Source organism: Oryctolagus cuniculus, chromosome 18, assembly GCF_964237555.1.
Source record: "Oryctolagus cuniculus chromosome 18, mOryCun1.1, whole genome shotgun sequence".
In the NCBI taxonomy this organism is placed as follows: Eukaryota; Metazoa; Chordata; class Mammalia; order Lagomorpha; family Leporidae; genus Oryctolagus; species Oryctolagus cuniculus.
In genome coordinates, this window is record NC_091449.1 from 69,443,016 (window position 1) to 69,467,100 (window position 24,085).

The 24,085-nt window shown below is 58.7% G+C and overlaps 2 protein-coding genes across 3 annotated transcripts in view; both read left to right on the forward strand.

Annotated features, from left to right (window-relative positions):
* TCF25 (transcription factor 25) overlaps positions 1–15,818 on the forward strand; it is a 29,775-nt gene extending 13,957 nt beyond the window's left edge. The window contains exons 4-18 of one of the 2 annotated variants that reach the window (XM_017339568.3): positions 49–167; positions 714–779; positions 4,617–4,699; positions 5,929–6,059; positions 6,577–6,676; positions 7,640–7,733; positions 8,576–8,668; positions 8,784–8,889; positions 9,919–10,078; positions 11,404–11,491; positions 12,059–12,217; positions 12,552–12,642; positions 13,238–13,317; positions 15,152–15,224; positions 15,558–15,818. In XM_017339568.3, the coding sequence (XP_017195057.1) occupies positions 49–167; positions 714–779; positions 4,617–4,699; positions 5,929–6,059; positions 6,577–6,676; positions 7,640–7,733; positions 8,576–8,668; positions 8,784–8,889; positions 9,919–10,078; positions 11,404–11,491; positions 12,059–12,217; positions 12,552–12,642; positions 13,238–13,317; positions 15,152–15,224; positions 15,558–15,716 (1,602 nt within the window). In that variant the 3' untranslated portion in view covers positions 15,717–15,818. Of the gene's footprint in view, positions 1–48; positions 168–713; positions 780–4,616; positions 4,700–5,928; positions 6,060–6,576; positions 6,677–7,639; positions 7,734–8,575; positions 8,669–8,783; positions 8,890–9,918; positions 10,079–11,403; positions 11,492–12,058; positions 12,218–12,551; positions 12,643–13,237; positions 13,416–15,151; positions 15,225–15,557 lie in introns of those variants that run through there. The other variant, XM_070062866.1, reaches the window with a different exon arrangement.
* Positions 15,819–15,973: 155 nt separating this feature from the next.
* Positions 15,974–23,633, forward strand: MC1R (melanocortin 1 receptor). The gene has a single exon (XM_070062874.1). It carries the CDS (start codon positions 22,028–22,030, stop codon positions 22,979–22,981), a length of 954 nt encoding a protein of 317 aa, XP_069918975.1. The 5' UTR covers positions 15,974–22,027; the 3' UTR covers positions 22,982–23,633.
* Positions 23,634–24,085: the final 452 nt, after the last annotated feature.

Sequence of the window (24,085 nt, forward strand, 5' to 3'; positions counted from 1 at the left end):
CTTTCAGAAAATCAGTGTGGAGATTAATAGGTTGTCTTGGGCTTTTAGGAAAATGGACTGGAAGATATCGACCGCATCTTGGAGAGGATTGAGGACAGCAGTGGGTTAAGCCGCCCAGGGCCCCCTCTCCTGAGCTCCAAGAAGCACGTCCTGTACGTGGAGCACAGGTACGGCCTCAACTCCACTGCATGGGAACAGAAAGTAATTTTAAAACACAGATTGGCGCTGTTTAATTTCCAGACAAGGCGGAACTGCTGAGTTTAAAAGTGGCCAGAGTTTGTCACTGAGCATCCAGCAGCAAACAGGAGCAAGGCTGAAGAGAAGGGGCCTCGTCCACACTGTCGGGGTCTAGTGTTGCTCTTTACGTGCCCCTACCCCACCCTGAGATTGTCTCCAGTTGAAAAGGGAGAGACGTTCTTGACTCACTGCCCCCACTTGGCCTTGCAGGCAGATGGTTGCCGTGTGCGCAACACCTGCCCAGGTGCCTTACCTTCCCACAGAAGGACCCACTGCACCCCTCTGATGCCCTGCGGGAGCCCTGTTCCCTGGGTCTCACGACACGTGGGGGTGGCCTTAGAGAAGGTAGGCCTGGAGGTTACCGTTGTGGCCAGAATCGCTGTTCTGCTGGGTTCTCAGGTGGCTCTCTGGAACGTCCAGGATCACTGTAGGAGACCATGGTTTAAGTTTTCTTGCTAATATTTCCATTTCTCTAGACACTTGAATCCAGACACAGAGCTGAAAAGGTATTTTGGTGCTCGTGCAGTGCTGGGTGAACAAAGGTAAGACCTACTGTAAGCTGCCTGATGGAGACTTTGGTTCCTTTTTGGGCTGTCTGCAGGGAGGGAGGCACTTTCCTGAAGCCAATGAAAAGGCCCTGGGTGGGGAGGAGTTTGTATAGTGCTAAGATGCCCACATCTGGCACCAGCGCCTCTGGGTTCCATTCACGATCCCAGCTCCTGTCTGGCTTCCTGCTGATGCAGGCCCTGGGAGGCGGTGGTGCTGGCTGAAGTACTTGAGTCCCTGCCACCCGTATCAGGGACCGGTATTGCGCCTCTAGCTCCTGGCGTCAGCCCCTGCCCAGCCCTGTATGATGTGGAAATTTAGGAAATGAGACAATGGATGGGAACTCTTCCTGTGTCTCTCTCTCTCTGCCTCTCAAGTAGATAAAAATAAAAATTTTACATTAAGAAACAGGGGCAGGCATTCGGCACACTGGTTGAGTCTCCACTTTGGGAATGTTCCTGTCCTGTATCTCAGTGCCTGGTTTGAGTCCTGGCTACTCCACTTCCCATCCAGCTTCCTCCTAACATGAACCCTAGGAGGCGGTAGGTGATGGCTCAGGTACTTGAGTCCCTGCCACCCACATGGGAGACCTGGAAGGAGGTCCAGCTCCTGGCTTTGGCTTAGCCCACTGTTGAAGGCAACTGGAGAGTGAACCAGCAGGTGGAAAATCTCTGTTTTTGTCTTTTAAATAAAAATGGTGAGGGGTGGGAATTTTCAGGTAGCCTCCTTTGACTCTGTGTTGATGAGTCTCTGTATCTTCCCAGGGTGTTTCTGCACACCCCACACTTCCTGTCCCACATGACGTGGAGGAAGTTCTGTGCCATGCTCTGGTTTTGCAGGTTCTGAGTCCTGAGAGTGGTTTTCTGCACTGTTATATAAGCATCATGTGCTGACACATTTATCAGACTGTGTCCAGATGTTGCCTGCATGGACCCCCTGCAAATGGGGGGCATCTGTACCAAATTGTCCAGGAATGGCTATTTCCAGTTCCCTACATGTTGCCAAATTGCCCTCAGAAAGACTGGCCCACCGACTGAGAGACACATTTGTCCTCTCATCCACAGCAGGTGTATGATTTTAAAATCTGTCGTGAGGCCAGCATTAGGATGCTTGGGTCCCATGTTGCAGTGCCTAGGATCAAGTCCCGCCTCCACTCCCAATCTAGATTCCTACTGATGGACCTAGCGCACCTACTTGGATGACAGCCGGGAGCCGAGAACTCCATCCAGATCTCCCCTGTGGGCGGCAGGGGACCACGTCTTGCACTGCCTTCCAGGTGCATTAGCAGAGAAGCTGGACAGGAAGTAGAGCAGGCGGCAGCTCAACCCGCTGTGCCACAGCGCCGGCCTCAAGGACCAGTGGGTTGTCTGCTCTCCTCATAAGGCCATTTGCTCACACTTGCCTTGTGTTTCACAATTTTTGCTTTATACTTTGCTTTAGGTTTTTGATAAGTTATTCTGACTAAAGACTTTTATATTCTTTTTGGAATATTAATGAAAAATACTTGAACTGTTGATGATGTCGCCTTTGTCACCCCGTATTGTTCTCCCCACCCTTGGCGCCTGCTTGATCTGTCTCTGCCATTTCGTTCCATTTGCATAGTCCTGTTTCTGCAAGTTATAGTTATTTATTGATTAGTTTGTAATAATACTGTTACAGTTAATTGGCGGTGATCAGTTAATAATAATTGCATTTATTGCTATAGTATTACACTTTTTTGGTGTTTTTGTTTGTTTGTTTATGTGTATTTGAAAAGCAGATGACAGGAAGAGAGAGACAGAGATCTGCCTCCGGTGGTTGAGTACCCACATGCTCACAGCAGCCAGTACTGGACCCCTCTGAGGCTGAGAGCCTGAAAGTCAATCTGGGTCTCGCTCATAGATGCCAGGGACCCAAATAAGCTGTTACTTCCAGGGCGCACATTAGCAGGCAGCTGGGTCAGAACCGGAGCTGGGACTTGAACCCAGGCACTCTGACGGGAATCCCAACTGGCGGCTTATCGCTTAAGCTGTGCGACAGTAGCCATCCCACCACTGTCATTTCTCTGGGCTTTTAAGTGATACCAAAAGCTTTGACTGAGAAGCCGCTGCCCCCTCTTCCTCCCCACCCACCGCTCGTCCTGCTGCTCTGTGACAGAGTCTGAATATGTATCTGTTTCTTTCTCCTCGTGCTCAGAATCTCCACAGAACCCAGGCCTTGCTCTCTTCCTGGTGTGACACGATGTCAGCCGCTTGCCCCTCTCCCCCCACCACCTCCTGGCCCGTTCTGCATCACCCCACTGCCCTGTGGGGTCCACGGCTGACTGTCAGGTTCTCTGAACCCCCCTCTACACCTCTTCCCCACCTCACCTCCCAGCATCTGTCAAGGCCGCCTTGTTCCAGGCTGTTCCAGATGACCACAGTGACTTTGGGACCAGGCCAGGCCACACCTGCGATTCTGCAGTACGGTTTCGAGTGTCCAGTCATTTCCCACTCTGCAGCCTACCAGTTACCAGAATTGGGCCCCATGTTAGCGTCCTTCATGTTTTGACCCTGGTTACTACACAGTTTTTTTCTCTCCCAGTTTTTGGTTTTCTTAAGGCAAATGAAATAGGCCTTTTTATCCAGCTCCTAACAGTCCAGCTCTGTATTCATTCTTTTTGTTTAGCTTGAATTCAGTAATTCAGGTGATCAGAGCCTAGAGAATAACGTCCAGGCACCCATGGCCATCCCTGCAGGGCCAGCAGCCTCCCTGCCGCCCCCAGCACTGCTCTGCCTGCTGCAAGGCCTCTCAGCCAGCGTGTGCAGTGTGTCGGTCCATCAGAGCCCTCAAGGCAGCCCTCTTGGTAGAAGAGCAGGTTCCTGAGCACATAGTCTCGGGGCTGGATGTGCAGACCGCGTGGCACGAGTCCTGGGGAAGGCCCTCCGCAGCTGTGTCGCTTCCTGACAGAGTCCCAGGTGGCTCATGGCAGCTTTTGTGTCTGTGTGTCCACCCTGGTGTCCCCCTTCTTACAGAGTCACCAGGATCCTAGCGGGGGGCAGTCCCCACCCTAATGACTGTATCCAGACTTTATCGTCTCAGCACCACGGTGGGGTTGCCTCTCCATCCTGTTAATATCGTTAGAGTATAACTTTGAGGATCAAATCTTTGCATGTGTTCAGAGGGACAGAATATTCAAACAATAGTGGGCGTGTGGCACCTGTAACAGCTGCCACCAGGAACAACGGGAGCTCTGCCTGGGCAGGGAGGGTAGGGCCTGTTCCCTTCTCCAGGAGCTTAGCATCGTCTCACTGCTGCCCTCCATGCTGCTTCCAGGAGTTTGTCGAGGTCCTTACATACTCAGGCTTATCCTCCAGGGTTACGGGGAGAGGGAGAGACAGAGATCTTCCATCCACTGGTTCGCTCCCCAAATGGCCAAGACAGGACTGAGCTAGGCCAAAGCCAGGGTCTCTCACATGGGTGGCAGAGGCCCAAGCACTTGGGCCATCTCCCAGTGCCTTCCCAGGTACATTAGCAGGGAGCTGGATCAGAAGTGGAGCAGCTGGGACTTGAACTGGCACTCAGGGCATGCTGATGAAATTGCAGATGGCAGCTTAACCTGCTGTGCCACAGTGCTGGCCCTCGTCTCACTTCTGTGCCCTTTATTGTAGGTTTTCTTCCTACTGCTGCCTCTTTGCTAGACTGGGTGAATCTTCTTTCTGTTTCTCTGTGTTCTGTCCTTGGGGCAGTGCCCGTCCCCACCCTTCCCCGCTGCTCCCATGCTCCGTGGTCTCCCACAAGTCACTGCGAACATGAAGTAGCCAAGGCTGGGTCCCCATGTGCCACAGGAGGTAAGCTGTGTCCTCTTCTCCCAGGCCACGGCAGAGACAGCGTGTGTACCCCAAGTGTACGTGGCTGACGACCCCCAAGAGCACCTGGCCCCGGTATAGCAAACCAGGTGAGGATCTGTGGGGGTCGGGGCAGTGGCCGATACTAGAAGTGGTTGGGCTGGGCCCCCGCATTTGTGTGAAGCCAGTGTGTGGCCCCTGGTTCTGTGTTTTCTCACCACCTCAGGGCTTGAGCACACTGGTGCTGGTGGCTGAGAATCTCCCAGGTTCCATCCATGTGTGTGTTCCTTGAGTCTGTTTGACACTCTTGTCTGTCTTTCTGCCGTGGGTACTATAGTTGAGTTTGTTGTTAAAAGTGCAGTGATTTTGTGTCTTACTGCAAACAGTTCAGCACTCGTAAAGTAAAGAAAAGAGTGCAGAGGTGAGTCCGTGTCTGTCAAGGATGCTGGGCCCTCCGAGAGCCTGGGGCAGAGATACCACTGTCAGCACTGCACAGCCCCCACAGCCGCTGCCTCTGCTCCTGTGTCTGCGGGGGTTCCAGAAGATTCCTGTGCGCTCAGCACTTCTGAGCACCTGGAGTCTAGTGCTACTGGAGGAGAAGCCCTGCTTCTTTGATGACATCCTCTGATCTGGGGGCGACCCCACCCCTCCCCCACCAGCCTCTTACCTTCCTAGCAGAGAGCAGGTGGGAGCTGCCTGTGGTTGTAAAGAACTTGGGCCTTGGTAGGGCTGCGGAGGGCTGAGAAGCACTGACCTATTGGGTGGGGGTCCTGGGTGACTTTCTCAAGTTTATCAGAAGAAACTGGGGCCCATGCACCCAAAGTCAGACACAGCAGCAGACAGAAAGGCCTGTTTCCCAGTCCTGCCTGCCCCCTGCCCTTTCACAGGCACCCTGGATATTCTTTCAAACCAGACTTGATCTGGTGCATTGTCTGGCCCAGCCGTGTCCCATGTGTGTCCCTGTCCCTGATACGCCACTCGTACTAGCCAGGCTCGTGGTCCTGGGCCACTCTGTGCTCCGTCCACGTTGAGCTGGATCTGAGTTCTCTGGGGAAACACAACTTTGAAGAAAACCAAAGCAGCCGGATGCTGGCTCCCGGTGTAGCCCCAGCAGTGAGCAGCAGGCCCTGGGCACTCCGGGAGAGAGCTTGGTGCACTGTAGCGTGAGGCTTGGCGGCAGTCCAGCCCCAGCCTCTGGCAACTTGCTTCAGTTGTTTGGACCTCTCAGGGTCCTCTCCAAGAAGAGCACAGTGCTGGGTGAAACTGCCTGGGGCCACTACCCCTACAGAGTGCCAGCAGCCAGCCCCTGCACACCCTCCCCGAGCGCTCTGTCCTTCAGGTCTGTCCATGCGGCTGTTGGAGTCGAAGGCAGGCCTTTCCTTCTTCGCCTTTGAGCACAGTGAGGAGTACCAGCAGGCGCAGCACAAGTTCCTGCTGGCCGTGGAGTCCATGGAGCCCAACAACATCGTGGTACGTGAGCCCTGCAGCTCCTGGCCGGGCCAGGCAGTGTGCTGCCGCTCTGCTAGGTCCTGTGTCCCTCCTGCGACTGTGCAGGGCAGATCGTACTGTGACCAGAGGGAGGCGCGTTTAGTGCCTCCATCCACACCTGGCATGTCCCAGCTCCTGGGGCAGCCGGCCAGTCTGCGTCCTCTCCGAACCTCGTGGCTGCCCAGGGCAAGGTGCTCTTGGCAGTTCCCGCTGTGTTCTGCCTGGGAGAAAGAGGAGCGCATTTTCCATCCTCCTTTCTTGAAGCATTGGAGAGAAATGGCGCCAGCCCACGTACGCCAGGTCCAGGTCCACGCTTTAAGGCAAGCAGTGGCGTGGCTTAGCGGCCATAGCACCTGTTTTACCTGGGGGATACTGTGACTGTCACCCTGGTGAGGACTTCTCCCAGCTTCAGTAAAATGCCCGAGGGAGAGGCACGCCCTGTCTTGTCACGGGAGGCCTCTGCCTGCGGCTTTCCTCCAGAGGTGCCCCTGCCCTGCAGGTCCTGCTGCAGACCAGCCCCTACCACGTGGACTCCCTCCTGCAGCTCAGCGACGCCTGCCGCTTTCAGGAGGATCAGGAGATGGCTCGAGACCTTGTCGGTACGGTGGGGCCTGTTCGTCCATCGTGCGTAGGGACAGCTGAGGCTCACAGGTGTGGGCAGATATTTGTTACAGAGGATACGAGTGGGTTTGCCAGGATATTTGAGTCCCAGATCCACTTCTGGTTCTTGCTTCCTTGTGATGTACATGCTGGGAAGCCTGAACCAGGTTCCCCACCTCAGCTTAGACTGCCATAGTCCTAGCTGTGACGGGCACTTTGGGGAATTAAACCAGTGAATGGAGGTTCTCCGTCTCTGCTCGTCAAGTAGAGAGATACCTGTGTACATGCATATATGCGTCTTAAAAAACACAACCCTGGTTCAGGCATTTACTTACCTAGCAGTTAGGGTACCAGTTGGGATGTCTGCGCCCCCTGCTGGGGTACTGGTGTTTGAGACCTGGCTCCAGCTTCCTGCTCGTGTGTGCTCTGGGAGGCTTGGTCCCTGCTGTCTGGTGGGCCTGTATTGCATTCCCAGCTTCGACCTGTCCCAGTCCCTGCCTTTGTGGGCTTTTGGAAAGTGAACTAATGGATGAGAGCACTCTGTCTCTCTGCCTCTCCAATAAAAAAGAACAACAACAAAAAATTATTTTTAATAAAAAAGCTGTCCTTCCCAGCTGCTGGAAGCACAAATCGACTCTGTTTCTCTCTGGATTTGCCCATTTGGGGCACTTCCCCCTTGGAGTCACGCGGACAGGGTCTCCCTCGCCGTGATGTTCAGGATTTCTCCAGGCGCTGCACTCCCCAGCCACTGCACACATGCCACCGGTTTTTGAGGATGTGGTTTGCATAGGACGCGGCCTCAGTCACACCTCAGGGCATGCAGAGTGTCTCCATCTCAGGCTCAGGGAGACCCAGAAGGTCACACCTGTGCCCTCGGTGTGACCTTGCTAGACCTTTCCTTGCTGCAAGCCCACACAGCTGCCCCGCGTGGCCATGACGCCCTCCCTGTGTTTGGCCCACAGAGAGAGCGCTGTACAGCATGGAGTGTGCATTCCACCCCTTGTTCAGTCTCACCAGCGGGGCTTGCCGGCTGGACTACCGCAGACCTGAGAACAGGTGAGCACAGCCCGCCCTGCACTGGCTGCTCGAGCGTCTCGCCTGCCCTTTCCCGGTGAGCCCCACTCGGATCACTGCAGGGGCAGCTGCAGGCGGTGTCACTGCTCTCAAGGTGCGCTCCACTGGAAGCTGTTAGGTGAGAGGGCTGGGCTCGGGACAGGATGGGTCGAGCTTGACTTGTCCACCTTAGAAGAGAGGCCTGCAGTCATAACTGCCTGTGTTTGGACAGAAGGATCTGGCCCCAGTGAGTTTACTGTGCTCTGGGATGCCTGGCAGCCGTGTGTCTCAATTGTTGAATCAGCGAGCAGTTCAGATTCAGCCCCAGCAGTGTCACACGTAATGTCTCCCCTAAAACTGCCACTTGACATCAGCCCTCACCAGCCGGGCCCTGTCCCAGGATCTGCCTCCCTCTGGCCGTCCTCAGGATCCTCAGCGCGGGCTGCTGTCCCTTTTGTCCACTGCTTTCCTCTGTGTCATTTTGATGTCTTCTAATGAAAGGCTTAGTCAGCAGGGTAACTGAACCTCACAGCATGTTAGGACTTTATAACATCTGTTGAAATTTGATAGATTCACATCGTGATTGTAACGTTGGAGGATTTTAACTCTGTGCCCTTAGGTGGTAAATAGTAAACAAAACTTTAAGTTTCAAATAAGCTCGTCTTTGAAGATGCAGATGTGCAGTTAACTGCGTGAAGCGGAGCACAGGCTCTCGGTGCTGCACACACTGCATTGGGAGGCCCGAGGGCAGGGCCACGGGCCACGGCCATCCTGGGCGGGTCTGTCTCCTGAGGCCTTGCTGCTGTGCCCTTATTGGGATTCACGGGGATCTCTTTTGGACCCAGGAGCTTCTACCTGGCCCTCTACAAGCAGATGAGCTTCCTAGAGAAACGAGGCTGCCCACGTACTGCGCTAGAGTACTGCAAGCTCATTCTGAGGTGAGGGGCCCTGGGGCTGCTGGTCCTCCCTGCGGAGCTGGGGGTCTGCAGACTGGGCTGTGACGACTGCTCCCTCTGCTGCCTTCTGCTCTGCCCACTTCCCTGCCTCCCGAAGCCTGGAGCCAGACGAGGACCCACTATGCATGCTGCTGCTGGTCGACCACTTGGCCCTGCGGGCCCGCAACTATGAGTACTTGATCCGCCTCTTCCAGGAGTGGGAGGTAGGTGTGGCCGTGTACTGTCACTCAGAACTTGCGGTGAGTGGTGTGAGGCTGGGGGTGGAGCCAGAGCAGATCCCAAGGTCCTCCCGCTACCTCTGCTGTGTGGAATCCTCCAGCCTCTGTCAGAGCCCTGGTGTGCGTGCACACTGCTGGATTGTAGGTGCACACTGTGGGAGTGCACACGCACCCATGTACACACATGCAGACCTGTGCGTGCAAAGACAGCAGTGCTGGAACCGTGAACGTTTGTTGTGGTCAGAGAGACCAGAGAGTTTGCCGTGGTCAGTACAGTGTGATGCTGCAGGAGAGTTGGAACTGTGTGGGGCTGGCGCAGGGACCCCCAGCATATGTGGTCACCTGGGGAGGGCGCCCCAAGTCCTGAGTGTGGGGTGGCTGTGCACCACGGGAGTGCTAGACTGACACATCCACGGGCTCACGATCGAGTGTGTACTGATGTGCCAGGTGTCAGGGCCTCGCCCATTAGTACAGGTCTGACAAGGCACACATACTCGAGCATGACATGATAGCTCATGGGTAATTGGATAACATTTGCCATAATCGATCAACCAGTGTCACGTACAGGGAGCTAGAAATTCCTAGGGAAAACAACCCTAGAACGTGGCTACAGAGAGTTGTCTGTGGTGGTTTCTAAGGGTACAGCTCTGTGGAGACCATGAGCCCGTGTGGTACGGAAAACCTAAGCCACGTTGAATTGTACGCACACTTGAGCAAGGCAGGAAAAACAGTCGGGAGTGGTGCTGGGAGCAGAGGCCCCTTCCGAAGTTATTTTTCCACACTGGGACGGCGACAGTTGCTCTTGGGTGGCTCTGAGGCCCTCCTCTCACCGCCGCTGACCCCACCCTCTCTGCATGGACAAAGTCCCCCAGGTAGGAGTGCACGCGCCCTTCGTGCACAGTTACCGTGGTGCCCATGTGAGCAAGGGGCTCATCGAGGGACATGGAGTACCCGTGAACTTGACATTGTCTGTGTGGCCTCGAGGACCCAAATCTGCTTGTGCATCGCTTATAGGCTCATCGAAACCTGTCCCAGCTGCCAAATTTTGCCTTCTCTGTTCCGTTGGCGTATTTCCTGCTGAGTCAGCAGACAGAGCTCCCGGAGCACGAGCTCACCTCGGCCAGGGAAAAGGCCTCCCTCTTGATCCAGCAGGCACTCACCATGTTCCCTGGAGGTGGGTGTGCGGTCCGCCCTGGGGAGTGACTCGCCTTCTGGTGGTGGAGGCCAGGTCCCAGCACTTCCTGCCGTCGTCAGGAAGGTTTGGAAGCCGATCCCCAGTCTCAGTGAGCCCACTGCACACCGGCCTGACGCCCACCTTGGGCTTCCGTTCTGGGGCAGGAGACAGCCAAATTAGCCAGAAGATACAAGTGCAGTGTGTTAGGTGGTTTCTGGTGCTAGGGGGCAGGCCCAGCCCAGAGGCAGTAGACGGGCAGCAGCCTGGGCAGTCAGAAGAGGAGCTACACTTGTGCTGTGCTGGGAGGCAGAGCAAGGGGCCCTGGTCCTCGAGGGCTCCCAGCAGACTCAGCACCCTGAGCCGCCCCCACACCTCCCCCCCACCAAACACATACACGAGTGCCCACAGGGGCATACAGCCAGGCTGCTGTTTGGTTGGACCGTGGATGAATCGACCCTCCCCTAAGAGCATACATGAAATCACTCTAAGATGAGGCTCTCCGACTAGCACTGGCTGTGCGTGGGACGCTGTTGCATAGCCCATGTGCCCACACTGAGTGACCACTGGTCCTCTGGGCAACATCCTGGAGTCCACATTGCCTCGTTGGTTCTGGGGGACCCAGTGAGGGGTTGAGGCCGTTCCCAGCATGGGCGGAACTCGTGAGGCTTCGCTCAGGATCTCCGCCTTCTCACTGAGGCAGAGAGGCTCATTTCCTGTCCAGGAAGGCTCTGCGTCCTCGTCTGGGGTCAGATGCAGCTGATGGTGCCCTGAGTTCGCATGGGCAGTGCTGCTGGGGACGCAGGCTGGTGAGGCCACGTGCCGCCTCTCTCTTCCTGGTGGGGACCTCTGACAACTTCTAGCAGGCAGCTGTCTGGGGGAGTCACTGCCGCTCAGCCAGAGAGCACCACAGGCAGGGTGGGCTTGGACAGACTGTGTCTCGGGACAGGGTGCCAGGGCACACACCCCACCCAGGGGCTGCCGCCCTGACACCCGGAGCTCTGCCCTGCTGGCTCCTCTGTGCCGCTCTGCCGTGGAGCCTGATCTTCATGATCAGCACATCCATCTCGTGTGCCTGCTGAGGGTCATGGGCAAGTCTCTCGGGTGCAGCGGGACAAGCGTCTGCCCCCAGGGTCCAAGAGGACACACCCCAGCCTCAGACCCAGGATGCTCCCTGTAGCAGCAACTCGGAGTGGACCCACTGGCTGTCCAGCTGTCTCCACCCTCACACACCCAAGTCGTGTCTGGGACAAGGATCTCACCGTGTCCTGACCTCGGCTGGGGGCTGGGGTCGCTGGGCACATTGGAGCCTTTGCTTCCGCCTGCAGTCCTCATGCCTTTGCTGGAGTGTTGCAGCGTGCGGCCTGATGCCACCGTCGCGAGCCACCGCTTCTTCGGACCTGATGCGGAAATAAGGTAAAGAAGGAAGGGGGCCCCGTGTGTGTGCCGTGGGGTGCCAGGGGTGCAGAGCGTGGCTGCCCACAGGTGATGCTGGTGCTCCCCTGGGCTGGTGACCTCGCCATCCCTTGGAGGAAGGCGCTGGAGTCCAAGGGCAGAACACCCTGGCCCGAGAAAGGGCCTGGCTGGGGCAGTGCTCAGGAGGAAGGCAGGCCAGCACACCCCGCTTCCTCTGTCGGCACACACCCCGTTCACATTGCTTCTGGAAAACAAAGTGAAATGTGCACAGAAGAAAACGCCCGTGGGGAGCCGGGTGCAGAGCCCCCATCTGTAGACGTCCCGTCCCTTCTGTGTGCTCACGCTTCCATTGAGTGATTCGTGCTGAGGAGTGCAAACGACTTGCAGAGAAGAGCACAGAGCCAGGCACAGGTGCACCCCAGCCCCCAGCCAGGGCCAGTGTCCTCTTCCCCAGGGGCCACTATGCATGGCCGGACCCTCCCCCACCCCCGTGCGCAGCAGTGGAGCTGGTTCCAGGGCGGGGCCCTGGCCATTCGGGGGTCTGCTTACAGGTGCCCCTGTCCACAGTCAGCCGCCCGCCCTGCGCCAGCTGGTGAGCCTGTATCTCGGGCGGTCACATTTCCTCTGGAAAGAACCCGCCACCATGAGCTGGCTGGAGGAGAACGTCCGTGAGGTTCTGCAGGCGGTGGACGCTGGGGACCCAGCCGTGGAGCTCTGTGAGAGCAGGTGAGCTGCACGGGCAGGGGGGCATGTGGGGGCACGGTCTGCTCAGTGCTTGCCGCTGTCTGCCTCTGCCTTGGGTGGTGGGCACCTGGCAGAGACGGGAGCTGCCCCTTCCCTGCATTGGGGTCCAGTGCTCAGGACCGCAGCTGCTGCATCGGGCGTGAGCCAGGCCCGACACCAGCCCTGCTGCATTGGCCGTGCAGTCAGGTGAACCCTGGGCAGCTGCTTGCTCTGCTTGCCGGGTGGGGAGGCAGAGCCGCAGGTGGCCGGCTGGGCCGCAGCCCTTGTCTCCCACAGGCGCTGCCGTTTGACCTGCTCTTCTTTTCCCCGGCCTCAGGCGGAAGGTGCTGTACCAGCGCGCACCCCGAAACATCCACCGCCACGTGATCCTCTCCGAGATCAAGGGGGCTGTTGCTGCCCTGCCCCCGGTAAGGTCATGCTCCCAGCATGAGCTGGTCACGTGTGTGCTCCCGCCCTGCGAGGCGGTGTTGGTGGGGGATGCACACGGCTTCAGATGATTGACGTTGCGAGAGGCAGGTCCTTCCTGGGCTTGTCCACGGTCCCGTGACTGTGCTGCCGGCTCTGTGTGCCTTCTCTGCTGTCCTGGGTCGGGTCCTTTTCTGGCACCTACCTTGTGTGCTGCTACTGTCTGAATCCAAGAGAAAAACTTGGTGCTGTCATAAAGGGTAAGACAAGGGCAGGCCAGAGGCTGTCCAGGACGCCTTGAGTCACGTCTGGTGTACCTGGCTACTCTGCCACTCTTGGTGACTGACAGCCGACCTGCCCTCAGCTGGGCCTCTTGTTCTGGCAGCAGCAACAGCAGGTGTGTGTCTCGTGACTCAGCCACTCAGGTGCCTGTAGCCGGCAGTCACCAGATGAGAGTTGGTGACACACGGGTCAAGTGGGAGTGGTGATTCCCACCACGTACTCCACCGAGCTGTCCCACCTCTACCCAGAAGTGTCGTGCCTAGTGGACGTCCCAGCAGCATGCTGTCATGTGTCTGTTTTGTTCCCTCTCTGAAGGATGTGACCACACAGTCTGTGATGGGCTTTGACCCTCTGCCTCCCCTGGACACCATCTCCTCCTACGCCAGACCCGAGAGGTACCCCCTCCCGCTTTGCTGTCCTGCCTGCCTAGCTCTGAGGTCCGTGCTTTGGGGCTCCCTGGGACTCAGGGCCTCTGCATGTGCACAGCCGACAGGTCAGCACAGGAGCTGCAGGGGTCTTTCCTTGTCCCCAGGGGAAGGGGGGGGGTGATGTTTGGTGGGACCGCAGACCTGCTTTGCACTTGTCTGTGAGATTGTGTAGCAGGGGCACAGTCAGGACGGGAAGGTAGACACCAGTTGTCATGTCTGCAAGTGTGAAGTTGAAGCTGCCGTAGGACCTGCTGGGAACACCGGCAGCAAGGCTGAGAGAGGAGCTGGCGTTGGCTGGGAGGTGAAGAGGGCGGTGTGCCTGCTGCTGAGCAGGAAGCCCCGTGTGATCCAAGGCCCCGTGCCAGGAGCAGAGCGTGTGGGGTGTTCACAGGGCCAGGGCCAGGCGAGCAGGACAGTGGGACAGGAGATGACGTGGGTTACAGTGTTGTGGGCCAGCCTGCAGAATCTGCGACACAAACAAGGATTTTTTTTTCTTTTATAGCCTTTCCTTTTGGCCTTGTTTTGTTTTGTTTTTATTTTATTGGAAGGCAGAGTTAGAGAGTTCTTCATCTGCTGGTTCAGTCCCCAGATGGCCACAACAACCAGGGCCTGGTGAAGCCAGGAGCCAGGAGCTTCTTCCAGGTCTCCCACATGGGTACAGGGGCCCAAGGATTTGGGCCGTCTTCCGCTGCTTTCCCAGGTGCATTAGCAGGGAGCTGGATCATAAGTGGAGCAGCCAGGGCTAGAACCGGTGCACATTTGGGATGCCGGTGCTGCAGGTGGCGGCTTAACCTGTTAAGCCACAACGCCAGCCCCTTCTGGCCTTTAAAGCTGAGGAATAGTGGCCGGCACACACCAAGTGGCCCATCTCAAAGAGTCGCAGACAGATTTCCCTTTTGAAGGGAGCGCGTGCTCTCCAGACCTTGGCAGGCACCTGGGTAGACTGGGTAGACCGCATCCTGTCAGAAAACTGGAGACTGTGTGCACTGGAAAAGAGCTCCTGTTGAATTCTCCATTCTGTCAGGGTGGAAATCATGGACTCTTCGTGTGTTCATGAAAAGAACCTTCTGCTGCACTGGGCCTCGTCCCAGTGAGGGAGTGGTCCCGTGGCAGCTGCTCGCTCAGCCTCACTCTGTGGGCCCTGCCCGTAATCCCGATGTGGGCGCCAGTGTGTGCGCCAGTGTGTGGCAGAGAGGCTGCAGCCCCACCTCTCACCAGCAGGGGTCTCCACGCATAAGTAGCTGTAGGCTGCTGGAGGAGACAGTGAACCTACAGCTTTTCTTTATTTGCCTTTATTTATTTGAAAGGTAGAGACACAGAGAAAGAGAGAGAAGGAGGGAGGGGGGGAGGGAGAGAGGGAGGTAGAGGTAGAGGTCTTACATCCTCTGGTTCACCCCCCAAATGCCCTCAATGGCCAGGGCTGCACTAGGCCGAAGCCAGGAGCTTCTTCCAGGTCTCCCACATGGGTGCAGGGGCCCAAGCACTTGGGCCGTCTTCCACTGCTGTCCCAGGCACATCAGCAGGGAGCTGGATTGGAAGTGGAGCATCCAGGGCTTGAACCGACATCCATATGGGACGTCCTCAAGCTGTTCGGGAGCCACTGCCCACCCCAGGGCCCTCATCTGCTATGCTGTGCAGACATAGGGCCTCCATTGTGTCCTTGGGCTCCCTAAGGCTGCTTCCTGACCCTGCCAGTGGGAGATGGGTGGGAGACAGCTGACGAGGGCCGTTGTGAGTGGGGCTGGAAACCGGAGGTAGTAACTGATTTTGTCCTGTGACCCTTCTTGCCCTTGTCTTGCAGGCTAAGTCCTGTCAGCCATGGAAACACAATCGCCCTCTTCTTCAGGTCCCTGTTGCCAAATTACACCATGGAGGTACGTGGAGCGGCCTCGGCCCGTCCCTGCCGGGCTGGTAGACAAGTCCACCTGGGTGTGAGAGTCTGCAGCCATGCAGGCAGCGCAGGCGCAGGGAAGGACCTATGTGCAGTCTGCTGAGCAGTCGAGGCGGGAGCCCCACGGCCAGCGTGGCTGCTGGGCCGGCTCCCTGGGCCTGACGTGGCTTCTGCACCTTCGTTTGGTTTCTGAGAGCTCCCTCACTTTGGCAGGGACATGGGGAGGGTCTGGGGCCCAGTGCTAACGCATGGGCATCCTCGGGCGTTGGAGCACACACCTCCCGAGTCCCAGCCCAGATGTGTCTCGTTGCCACAGGGGGAGAGGCCAGATGAAGGAGTTGCTGGGGGTCTGAACCGCAACCAGGGCTTGAACAGGCTGATGCTGGCTGTGCGCGACATGATGGCCAACTTCCACTTCAACGACCTGGAGGCACCGCGAGAGGACAACCCCGAGGGGGAGGGGGAGTGGGGCTGAGCTGTGTGCACGTGCTGCGCCCCACACTGTGCAATTATGTTCCTGATTTCTGTTCTGGTCGGAATTGGCCAGGCCCCGCAAGTAGAAAAGCTGGATGTATCATCGGCCTGCGTCTTCTGTTCCCTGCGGGTGTCGGCGGGCGGTGCCCGCACCCATTCAGCCGCCTCCAGGGTGGGCTCCTGGAACTTGGACAAGGTTGTGTGGGGCCCCCTGGGTGCTCCCTGCTGGGGCAGGGTCCCTGGGCCCCTTCAGAGCAGAGCAGCACGTGTGACCTAGCTGGCCGATGAACGCCACCGTCTCTCCAATCTGACGGGGTGAGTTATCGCAAAACTACAGGGCGGGGCCCAGATGAAGGGGAAACCCAAAAGCAGGTTTTGTTTGTTTGGTTTTGGAAATTGACTTTCTGTTCGAAAAGCAGAGTTACAGGAGCGTTGAAAGGAAGGGCTTACTCCCCTGATGGCCGCAAGGGCCGAGCTGGGGCAGGCCGAAGCCAGGATCAGGAGCTCCATTTCGGTCTCCCCTGTGGGTGTCGGGGGCCTGAGCACTGGGACCATCATTTGCTGTCTCCCAGAGTGCACGTGAGCAGGAGCTGAGTAGGAAGCGGGGCAGCCAGGGCTCTAGGGGCGCTGCAGTACAGGGTGCAGGCCTGCAGGAGGCCCCAGGGAGCAGGTTTGGGGAAGACGTGTCTTGATTAAGGGTTGCTTGATCTGGCGGTAGCGTGTGGCCCGGGGCAGGGCCTGGCTCACTTGTTCAGCACGTGCCCAGGTCCCGAGGGCCCCACGGTGCTGCCGCCGTCACACAGGTGAGGCCGTTGCTCTGGCCCAGGGCTTGGAAGCCTGACTGGTCCTGGAAGGATCCGAGCCTGCAGGTGTGAAGAAGTGCGGCAGGTGTTCTGTCCCTGCTCAGCCCCAGCTTCCACACAGGAGGGAGAGGGCGGGGTGAGGAAACGATGCCGGCCACAGGGTGGTGAGAGCTGCTGGCCAGAGGCGGCCGGCGCGGTCCTCCCCAAGGCCTGGCCCGCTGGCCTCCCCCGAGAAGCCCCCACAGTGCTTCGTTGTTCCTGTGAGGTGGTGGTGTTGGCTGGTAGGGGAGGGGAGGCAGGGTCACCTGGTACAGCAGAGGTTGGGGGGGTGCCCTACATTTACTACCAGATGCCTGGGGTGCCGGCCCCCTCCCCGGGACCTCCCCGGGATGTCAAGAGCTCACTGCATGGTGTTGATAGCGAGAGAGAGCCCGGGAGCCAAGCTGCCACTGCCTGTCTCAGATCTGGGCCTGCAGCTCCACTTTGTAGCAAGAGCGTGGAGTCCGGTGCCTGCTGTGCCCTTGAGAGACCACGTGCAAGGAGCCATGCTGTGGGTGGGTCCCGACGGCTGTCCCAGACGGGGACCATGTGCCAGCACACGGGTGGGTGAGCAACAGCCCCCATCTTGCTCGCCGGCAGCTGGGGAGTCCTGGAAGGAACTTGAGCTGGGACGCTGGGCTGTGCCGAGAGGTCGTGTTCTGGAAGTGAGCGTCGGAGGGCGTGGCACTGTGCCTCTCCCCCAGCCTGTGGAGATGTGACATCTGGAGCCACATCAGCCTCCCTGCACCCTGCCTGAAGCAGACCAAGATGACACTGACCAGGCCTGCTGTCCTGAGAGGCCGGGAGCCCACAGAGCCAGGGCTGTGGGGTCACCTGCAGCTGACACATTGCTAATGGCAGTGGGAGGAGACACCTGTGGCCCTCACGTCCCATCTTTCAGCTTGAAGGGCTGCATCTGCTACCCAGGCCAGGGGTCGTGCTGAGTCCCAGCTGTCCCTGGACTCTGCTCAGCTTCCACGGGAGGCCCCTGTGTGCCAAGGGGCTGGGATACGGGGCAGACCAGAGACCTGTTCAGCATCCCCACCCCCAGATTCAAAGGAGAGGGTTAGGGGCCGGTGTGCCTGGGAGAGCAGTGGAGGATGACCCAAGAGCTCAGGCCCCTGCACCCATGTAGAGACCCAGAGGAAGCTCCTGGCCGTTGCAGCCATCTAGGGAGTGAACCAGTGGGTAGACTATCGTTCTCTTTCCTTGTCTCTCTCTTGCTTTGACTTTAAAAATTAGAAATTAAGTAAGTAGGGGCTGGTGCTATGGCGTAGCAGGTAAGGCCGCCGCCTGCAGTGCCAACATCCCATATGAATTCCGGTTCAATCCTGGCTGCTCCACTTCCGATCCAGCTCTCTGCTGTGGCCTGGGAAAGCAGCAGAAGATGACCCAAGTCCTTAGGCACCTGCAGCCGTGGGAGACTCAGAAGAAGCTCCTGGCTTCAGATCGGCAGCTCTGGCTGTTGAAGCCATTTGGGGAGTGAACCAGCAGATGGTAGACCTCTCTCTCTCTCTCTCAGCCTCTCCTCCTCTCTGTGTGACTGACTTTCAAGTAAATAAGTCTTTAAAAAAATAAAAGCTAAAAAAGGTTAAAGACAACAGTTAAAAATAAATACGTAGGGGCCAATGCTGTGGCGTAGAAAGTTAAGCCTCACCTGCAGTGTTGGCAGTCCACGTGGACACCGGTTCAAGTCCCTGCTGCTGATGTGCCTGGAAAAGCAGTGGAAGATGGCCCGAGTGTTTGGGCCCCTGCATCCACGTGGGAGACCCGGAAGAAGCTCCTGGCTCCTGGTTTTGGCCTGGACCAAACCGGGCCATTGCAGCCATTTGGGGGGTGGTGAACCAGTGGCTGTAAGACGTCTCCTCCTCTGTAACTCTGCCTCTCAAGTAAATAAATAAATAAATAATAATAATGATAATAATTAAATCTTAAAAAAGATGGACAGCACCCCAACCAAAATGTGGTGCCCCAGCTCTGATAGGCTGCAGCGGGAGCTCACTGAGGAGAGCCAGTGGGCAGGCGCGTGGCTGGTGAGGGGAGCAGGACCAGGAGCCGGGCACCCCCACCCCACCACACTGGCTGCAGCTGTGGCTGGACACAGAGAGGCTACACCCCATGGCTCAGTTGCACGTCTGGAGGTGTGGCAGGTACACAGCAGCACTGGGGAGGCTCCGCTCTGCTCAGCTCTTGACATCTGGGCTGGTCCAGAGGCCTCTCAGGTGGTGGACAATGGTGAGTGGCCAGTGCACTCTGTCCCATGCTGGGACTGCCCAGCATGCCTCCTGCTTCACAGATTGTCCAGGGGCACTAGGAGGTGAAGTCGGTGTGACTCCTGTTAGGGTCTTCCGGTTTCGTCTCTTCCCTCCGGTGACAGACAGAAGCTCGGCACGAGAGTCCTATGGCAGGGTCACCCTCCCCTGGTGCCCACCAGCATGGTTGTGCCAGGAGGAAGGATGTGGTCACCTCGGCCAAAGGCTGCCTGGTTCCCACGCTCTTCAAATCCCAGGCTGGGCGAGTGGGGGAGGAAGGCTGGTGTGAACCCTGTTGCTTCTCAAAGGCCTCATTTACGGAGCTGGAAACACATCCCCGAAATGTGACAGCACAGGAAGCTGGGGCTGGCGCTGCTGACCGCTGGGGGATCTGCGGGCACCAGGAGTTGTGGCCCCAGGACACGGCTCCCCCTGCCCCAGCCCTGGTTCCCGATCACCTCCTGGGACCCTCCGCCACCTTTTGGCTGCCACTCGGTCAGCCGGGAGCAGAAGCTGGGATGCAGCTGTGGCAGGGCCTCCCTTGCGGCTCTGCTGCGCCACCTCCACCACTGTGGAAAGTGCACAAAGGCAAGGCTGACACACCTCTGCCCACCCCGTGCCTGTCCTTGGTGTCATCCTGCAGGAGCACACGTGTTCAACCAAAAGGTGGGAGCATCTCCCAGCACTGTCCGTCATAGGCAGAGCCCAGGAGCCGGCCAGATGCCCAGTATGGCCTGGTCACACAGTGGACAGCACACGGTCTGGATGAGGACAATTCCTGCAACAAGGGCAGATCTCTCTGTGAGCAAGAACATCCGGCCTGTGTGACTCCATGTGCATGACAGGGTGTGCTAGAGTAGGCACAGTGCTCTGGTTCGGAGGCCCGGCCGTTAGCTCGCTGGGGCGGCAGGAGGAGCCGCCGTGCCTTGGCCCGTGTCTTGTTTGTTCTGCTTTGGGACCCGACACTTGCGCAGTTAGGTTGTATTTCCATACCTGTTTTAGAAGGGAGGCTCTGTAAGGTGCAGAAGGAAAGACTGACATTAGTGGTGCTAGCATGTGCACTCACGGGGTTGCAATGTGAGCGTGGGCGTGGCCGGGCCAGAGACTGGCATTTGGAGGGATGAAAGAGTGGATTCTAACCCGAATGTCACAGACAAACCCTGAAACCACCCTGCAGCCTGGCCCCCGGCTCACCACTGGCTCCCATCTTACTGCAAATGCTCGCGTCTCCACCTGCGAATGCAAGGACTCATCCCACCCCCACTTCCACAGTCCACAGTCCCCGGTGCACCTCACAGACGCCAAAGGTGGGCGGGGGGCAGCCCCTGCCCACCGTCCTGGCCACCGAGTGGCTAGCCTGCACCACACGGGGCTGCTGGCCCTCTGAGCCCTGCCCTTGATGTGGTTCCTGGCTCGGGGGCCTGCAGTGTCCTTCCACAGCGGAAATGGGCACAGCACCCGTGAGTATGAGCAAGACGGCGGCGTCACCAGGATGCCCTCCGGCCTTTCAGCTCCCCCCACCCCCCCACCCTGTGCTGCAGCTAAGAGGAGCCACTGCCCTGGGCCTGGTGAAGCCGGGCCCTTTGGGAGCAGGTCTGGAGCAGCCTGAAAAGGGCTCAGCTGAGTTCATCTGAGAAGCAGTGTTGGGAGCCATGACCCTCTGCCCCTCCCCCGCAGCAGTGCCACTCAGTTTACAGGGCTCTTACTCTTGGGCTGCTCTCCCCGGTCTAGCCCCAGGTCCACCTTGAACTTCAGCTGGGTTATTGCTCCTTGCCCGGGCTGAACTGAGCGTACACGATACTGCCTGCCCTCGGATGGTGGTGAGGGAGATGGCGCGAGGGGTGCACAGGCAGAGCTGCCCCGGGTGGGGGTGGGGGGATGGAGGGCGGCTTTGAGCAGGGTATGTTGGGGCAGGCATTCGGCTTAGTAGTTAAAACCCCCACATCCCACGTCTGAGACCTGGCTGCAGCTTCCTGCTTGATGCACACACTGGGAGGCAGCTGTGATGGCTCAAGTAATTGGAACCCTGTCACCCTATGGGAAGCCCGGATTGCGTTCCTGGCTCCCAGCTCTGGCCTGGCCCAGCCCTGGCTGTTGAAGGCATCTGGAGAGCAAACCAGCAGAGAAGAGCACTGTCTCTGCCTCAAAAAAGTATTTTAAGACTTCCAAAGAAGTAAGGATTTGGGGGCCAGTGTAGCGGGTAAGCCAACTCCTGAGACTCCAGCATCCCGTATTTGCACCAGTTTGAGTCCCGGCTGCTCCACTTCTGATCCAGCTCCCGGGTAATGCACCTGGAAAAGCAGCAGAAGATGGCCCAGGTCCTCGGGCCCCTGCACCCTTGTGGGAGACCTGGGAGAGGTTCCTGGCTCCTGGTTTCAGCCTGGTCCAGCCCCGGCTGTTATGGTCACCTGGGGAGCGAACCAGAGCATGGAAACTTCCCCACCCACAACTCTGCCTTTCAAAAAAAAAAAAAAAAAAATCTTGAAATAAAATAAGAGGGTGTCGTGTTTGAGATAGGTGTGAAAGAGGGTTAGAAGTGTCACAGGTGGGAGTGTGCAGGGAGTATGTAGGGAGCCCTGGGGACCTGGAGGGGAGGCCCAGATGGCCAGGTCAATGGGGGTTGGGCCATGCATGGACAGGGAAGACCTTGTACTGTGCGCAGGAGCGGGGAGGAGCCAGCGGGGGATTGCTCTCTACGACACCTGGTGGCGGTCCTGGGTACTGCAGGGCAGACCGCATCCCTGGCGCCGGCCCATCACGTGGCCCCTCGCGGGGAGGGGCTCTGCTGACAACTTTTAAGAGCGCAGAGAGAGGCTCCATTCTTCCCCGGGACCTCGGCCCTTGGAGTCATCAGGAGGTGGCTGGTGTGGAAATGTCCAGGCCTCAGCTGCCTCCAGTGACCCGACTGAGGATGTGGTTTGTTCTCACCAAGAGTGATGCTCCCTGAGCCCAGAGGGCCAACACCATGGAGCCGGGGTCGTGGCCGGGGAAGTGTCCACACTGACTGAGCCATGCCTTGTCCAGCCTCCGCCCAGCCTGGGAGAGGGTGAGTGTGAGGACAGGTCTGGGGCTGTCCAGATGGAATGAGGCAGGCACGGGGGCACCCGAGCGCCACCCGTACCTTTCAGTGGCACCATGAGCTGAGCTGGACACCTGGACAGTGACAGCCGTTGGAACCTGGGGGCCCACCAGCCCCTTCCTGATCCCCGGACGGGACTATGCCCATGCAGGCGCCCCAGAGCAGGCTGCTGGGCTCCCTCAATGCCACGGCCACAGCCTCCCCCAGTCCTGGGCTAGCTGCCAACCACACAGGACCCTGGTGTCTGCAGGTGCCCATCCCCGATGGGCTCTTCCTCAGCCTGGGGCTGGTGAGCCTGGTGGAGAACCTGCTGGTAGTGGTTGCCATCGCCAAGAACCGCAACCTGCACTCGCCCATGTACTGCTTCATCTGCTGCCTGGCCTTGTCCGACCTGCTGGTGAGCGTGAGCAGCGTGCTGGAGACGGCCGTCCTGCTGCTGCTGGAGGCGGGCGCCTTGGCCGGCCGGGCCGCAGTGGTGCAGCAGCTGGACGACGTCATCGACGTGCTCATCTGCAGCTCCATGGTGTCCAGCCTCTGCTTCCTGGGCGCCATCGCCGTGGACCGCTACATCTCCATCTTCTACGCACTGCGCTACCACAGCATCGTGACGCTGCCCAGGGCGCGGTGTGTCGTCCTGGCCGTCTGGGGGGCCAGTGTCACCTCCAGCTCCCTCTTCGTTGCCTACTACAACCATACGGCCGTCCTGCTCTGCCTCATCATCCTCTTCTTGGCCATGCTGGCCCTCATGGCAGTTTTGTACGTCCGCATGTTCACCCGGGCATGCCAGCACGCCCAGGGCATCGCCCGGCTCCACAAGGGACAGCGCCCATCCCACCAGGGCTCTGGCCTCAAGGGTGCTGCCACCCTCACCATCCTCCTGGGCATCTTCTTCTTCTGCTGGGGCCCCTTCTTCCTGCACCTCGCGCTCATCGTGCTGTGCCCTCGGCACCCCACTTGCAGCTGCGTCTTTAAGAACTTCAACCTCTTCCTCACCCTCATCATCTGCAACTCCATCGTGGACCCGCTCATCTATGCCTTCCGCAGCCAGGAACTGCGCAGGACGCTCAAGGAGGTGCTGTTGTGCTCCTGGTGAGAGGGGGTGGCGGCCACGGGCCTCCGGGCCAGGGCGTCGGTGCCATGGTGTGGCCTGATTCCTGTGGGGCTGTCCTAGTGCCCCTTTGCCAGCCCAGCCTCCAGCCCCCAGGCCCAGGCAGCAGTCCTGGGGGGTGCAGCAGGCTGAGGGAGGGGGAGGGGTCTTGGAGCCCAGGCTCCTGAAGAGACTCTGCCAGCATCTGGAGTGCTCCACCTCCGCCGATGACTCAGCAGTACCCACCCCCTCCGAGTCTGCTGCCGACTCCCGGGACTTGTGCCCTCATTGGCTGGAACACGGAGTCTCCGGGACTGGAAGAGCGATGGCCCTTGAGACGCAGTGCTGCTCCCAGCCAGGGCCTCCGCAGAAGCGGCTCTGTGGCCAGAAGGGTGTGGCTGCAGCCACCCAGCAGGCTGCTGCAGGAAGTACCCCCCACCCCGGGCACACCGGGGGTCTGCAGAAGGGACGTGGGGTGACCCCTTCCAAGGGCCGACTCAGAGGCCCACTGGGGGTTAGATGGAGACTCTCCTGCTTCTCCGCCACACAGCTCTGGCCAGCGCCAGTTCTGGTGCAGCAGAGGCTGACGGCCTGAATCAGTGACCACTGCTCTCGTGGATGGGAACCTTCCGGTAATAAAAGCGGCCTCATCATCCCAGAGGATGCGTGGAGTTGAAGGGTGGGAAGTGAGCCAGGGGCTGCCTGCCCAGGGTGGGACACCACTGTTCCAAGGACCCCAGAGTGCCCCCGGAGCCAGTGTGGAGACCCCATGTGGGCCTGCTATGGTGAGGTCACACAGGGGCGTGGCGAAGGCGTGGTCTTCCAGCTCACCAACCTAGTCCATTTTAGCCTGTTTGCCTGCCTACTTCAGGCCCACGCTGCTCCTGCTTTTTGGCTCCCTTGCTGGGGCCCCAAATCCCAGTAGACAGCGAGGAGCGGCTGGCTCAGCGGCCCCTTCCCAGCACCTCCACGCTGCCCAGACTGCACCCTGCGGCATCCAGCCCCAGCCCGCCGTGACCACCTAAGAGCTTGCCAGAGCCCCAGGCACGGCACAGTGAGAAAGGGCTGTCTTCACCACCTGAGGTGCCCCAGAGGCCTGTGGTGCAGGGT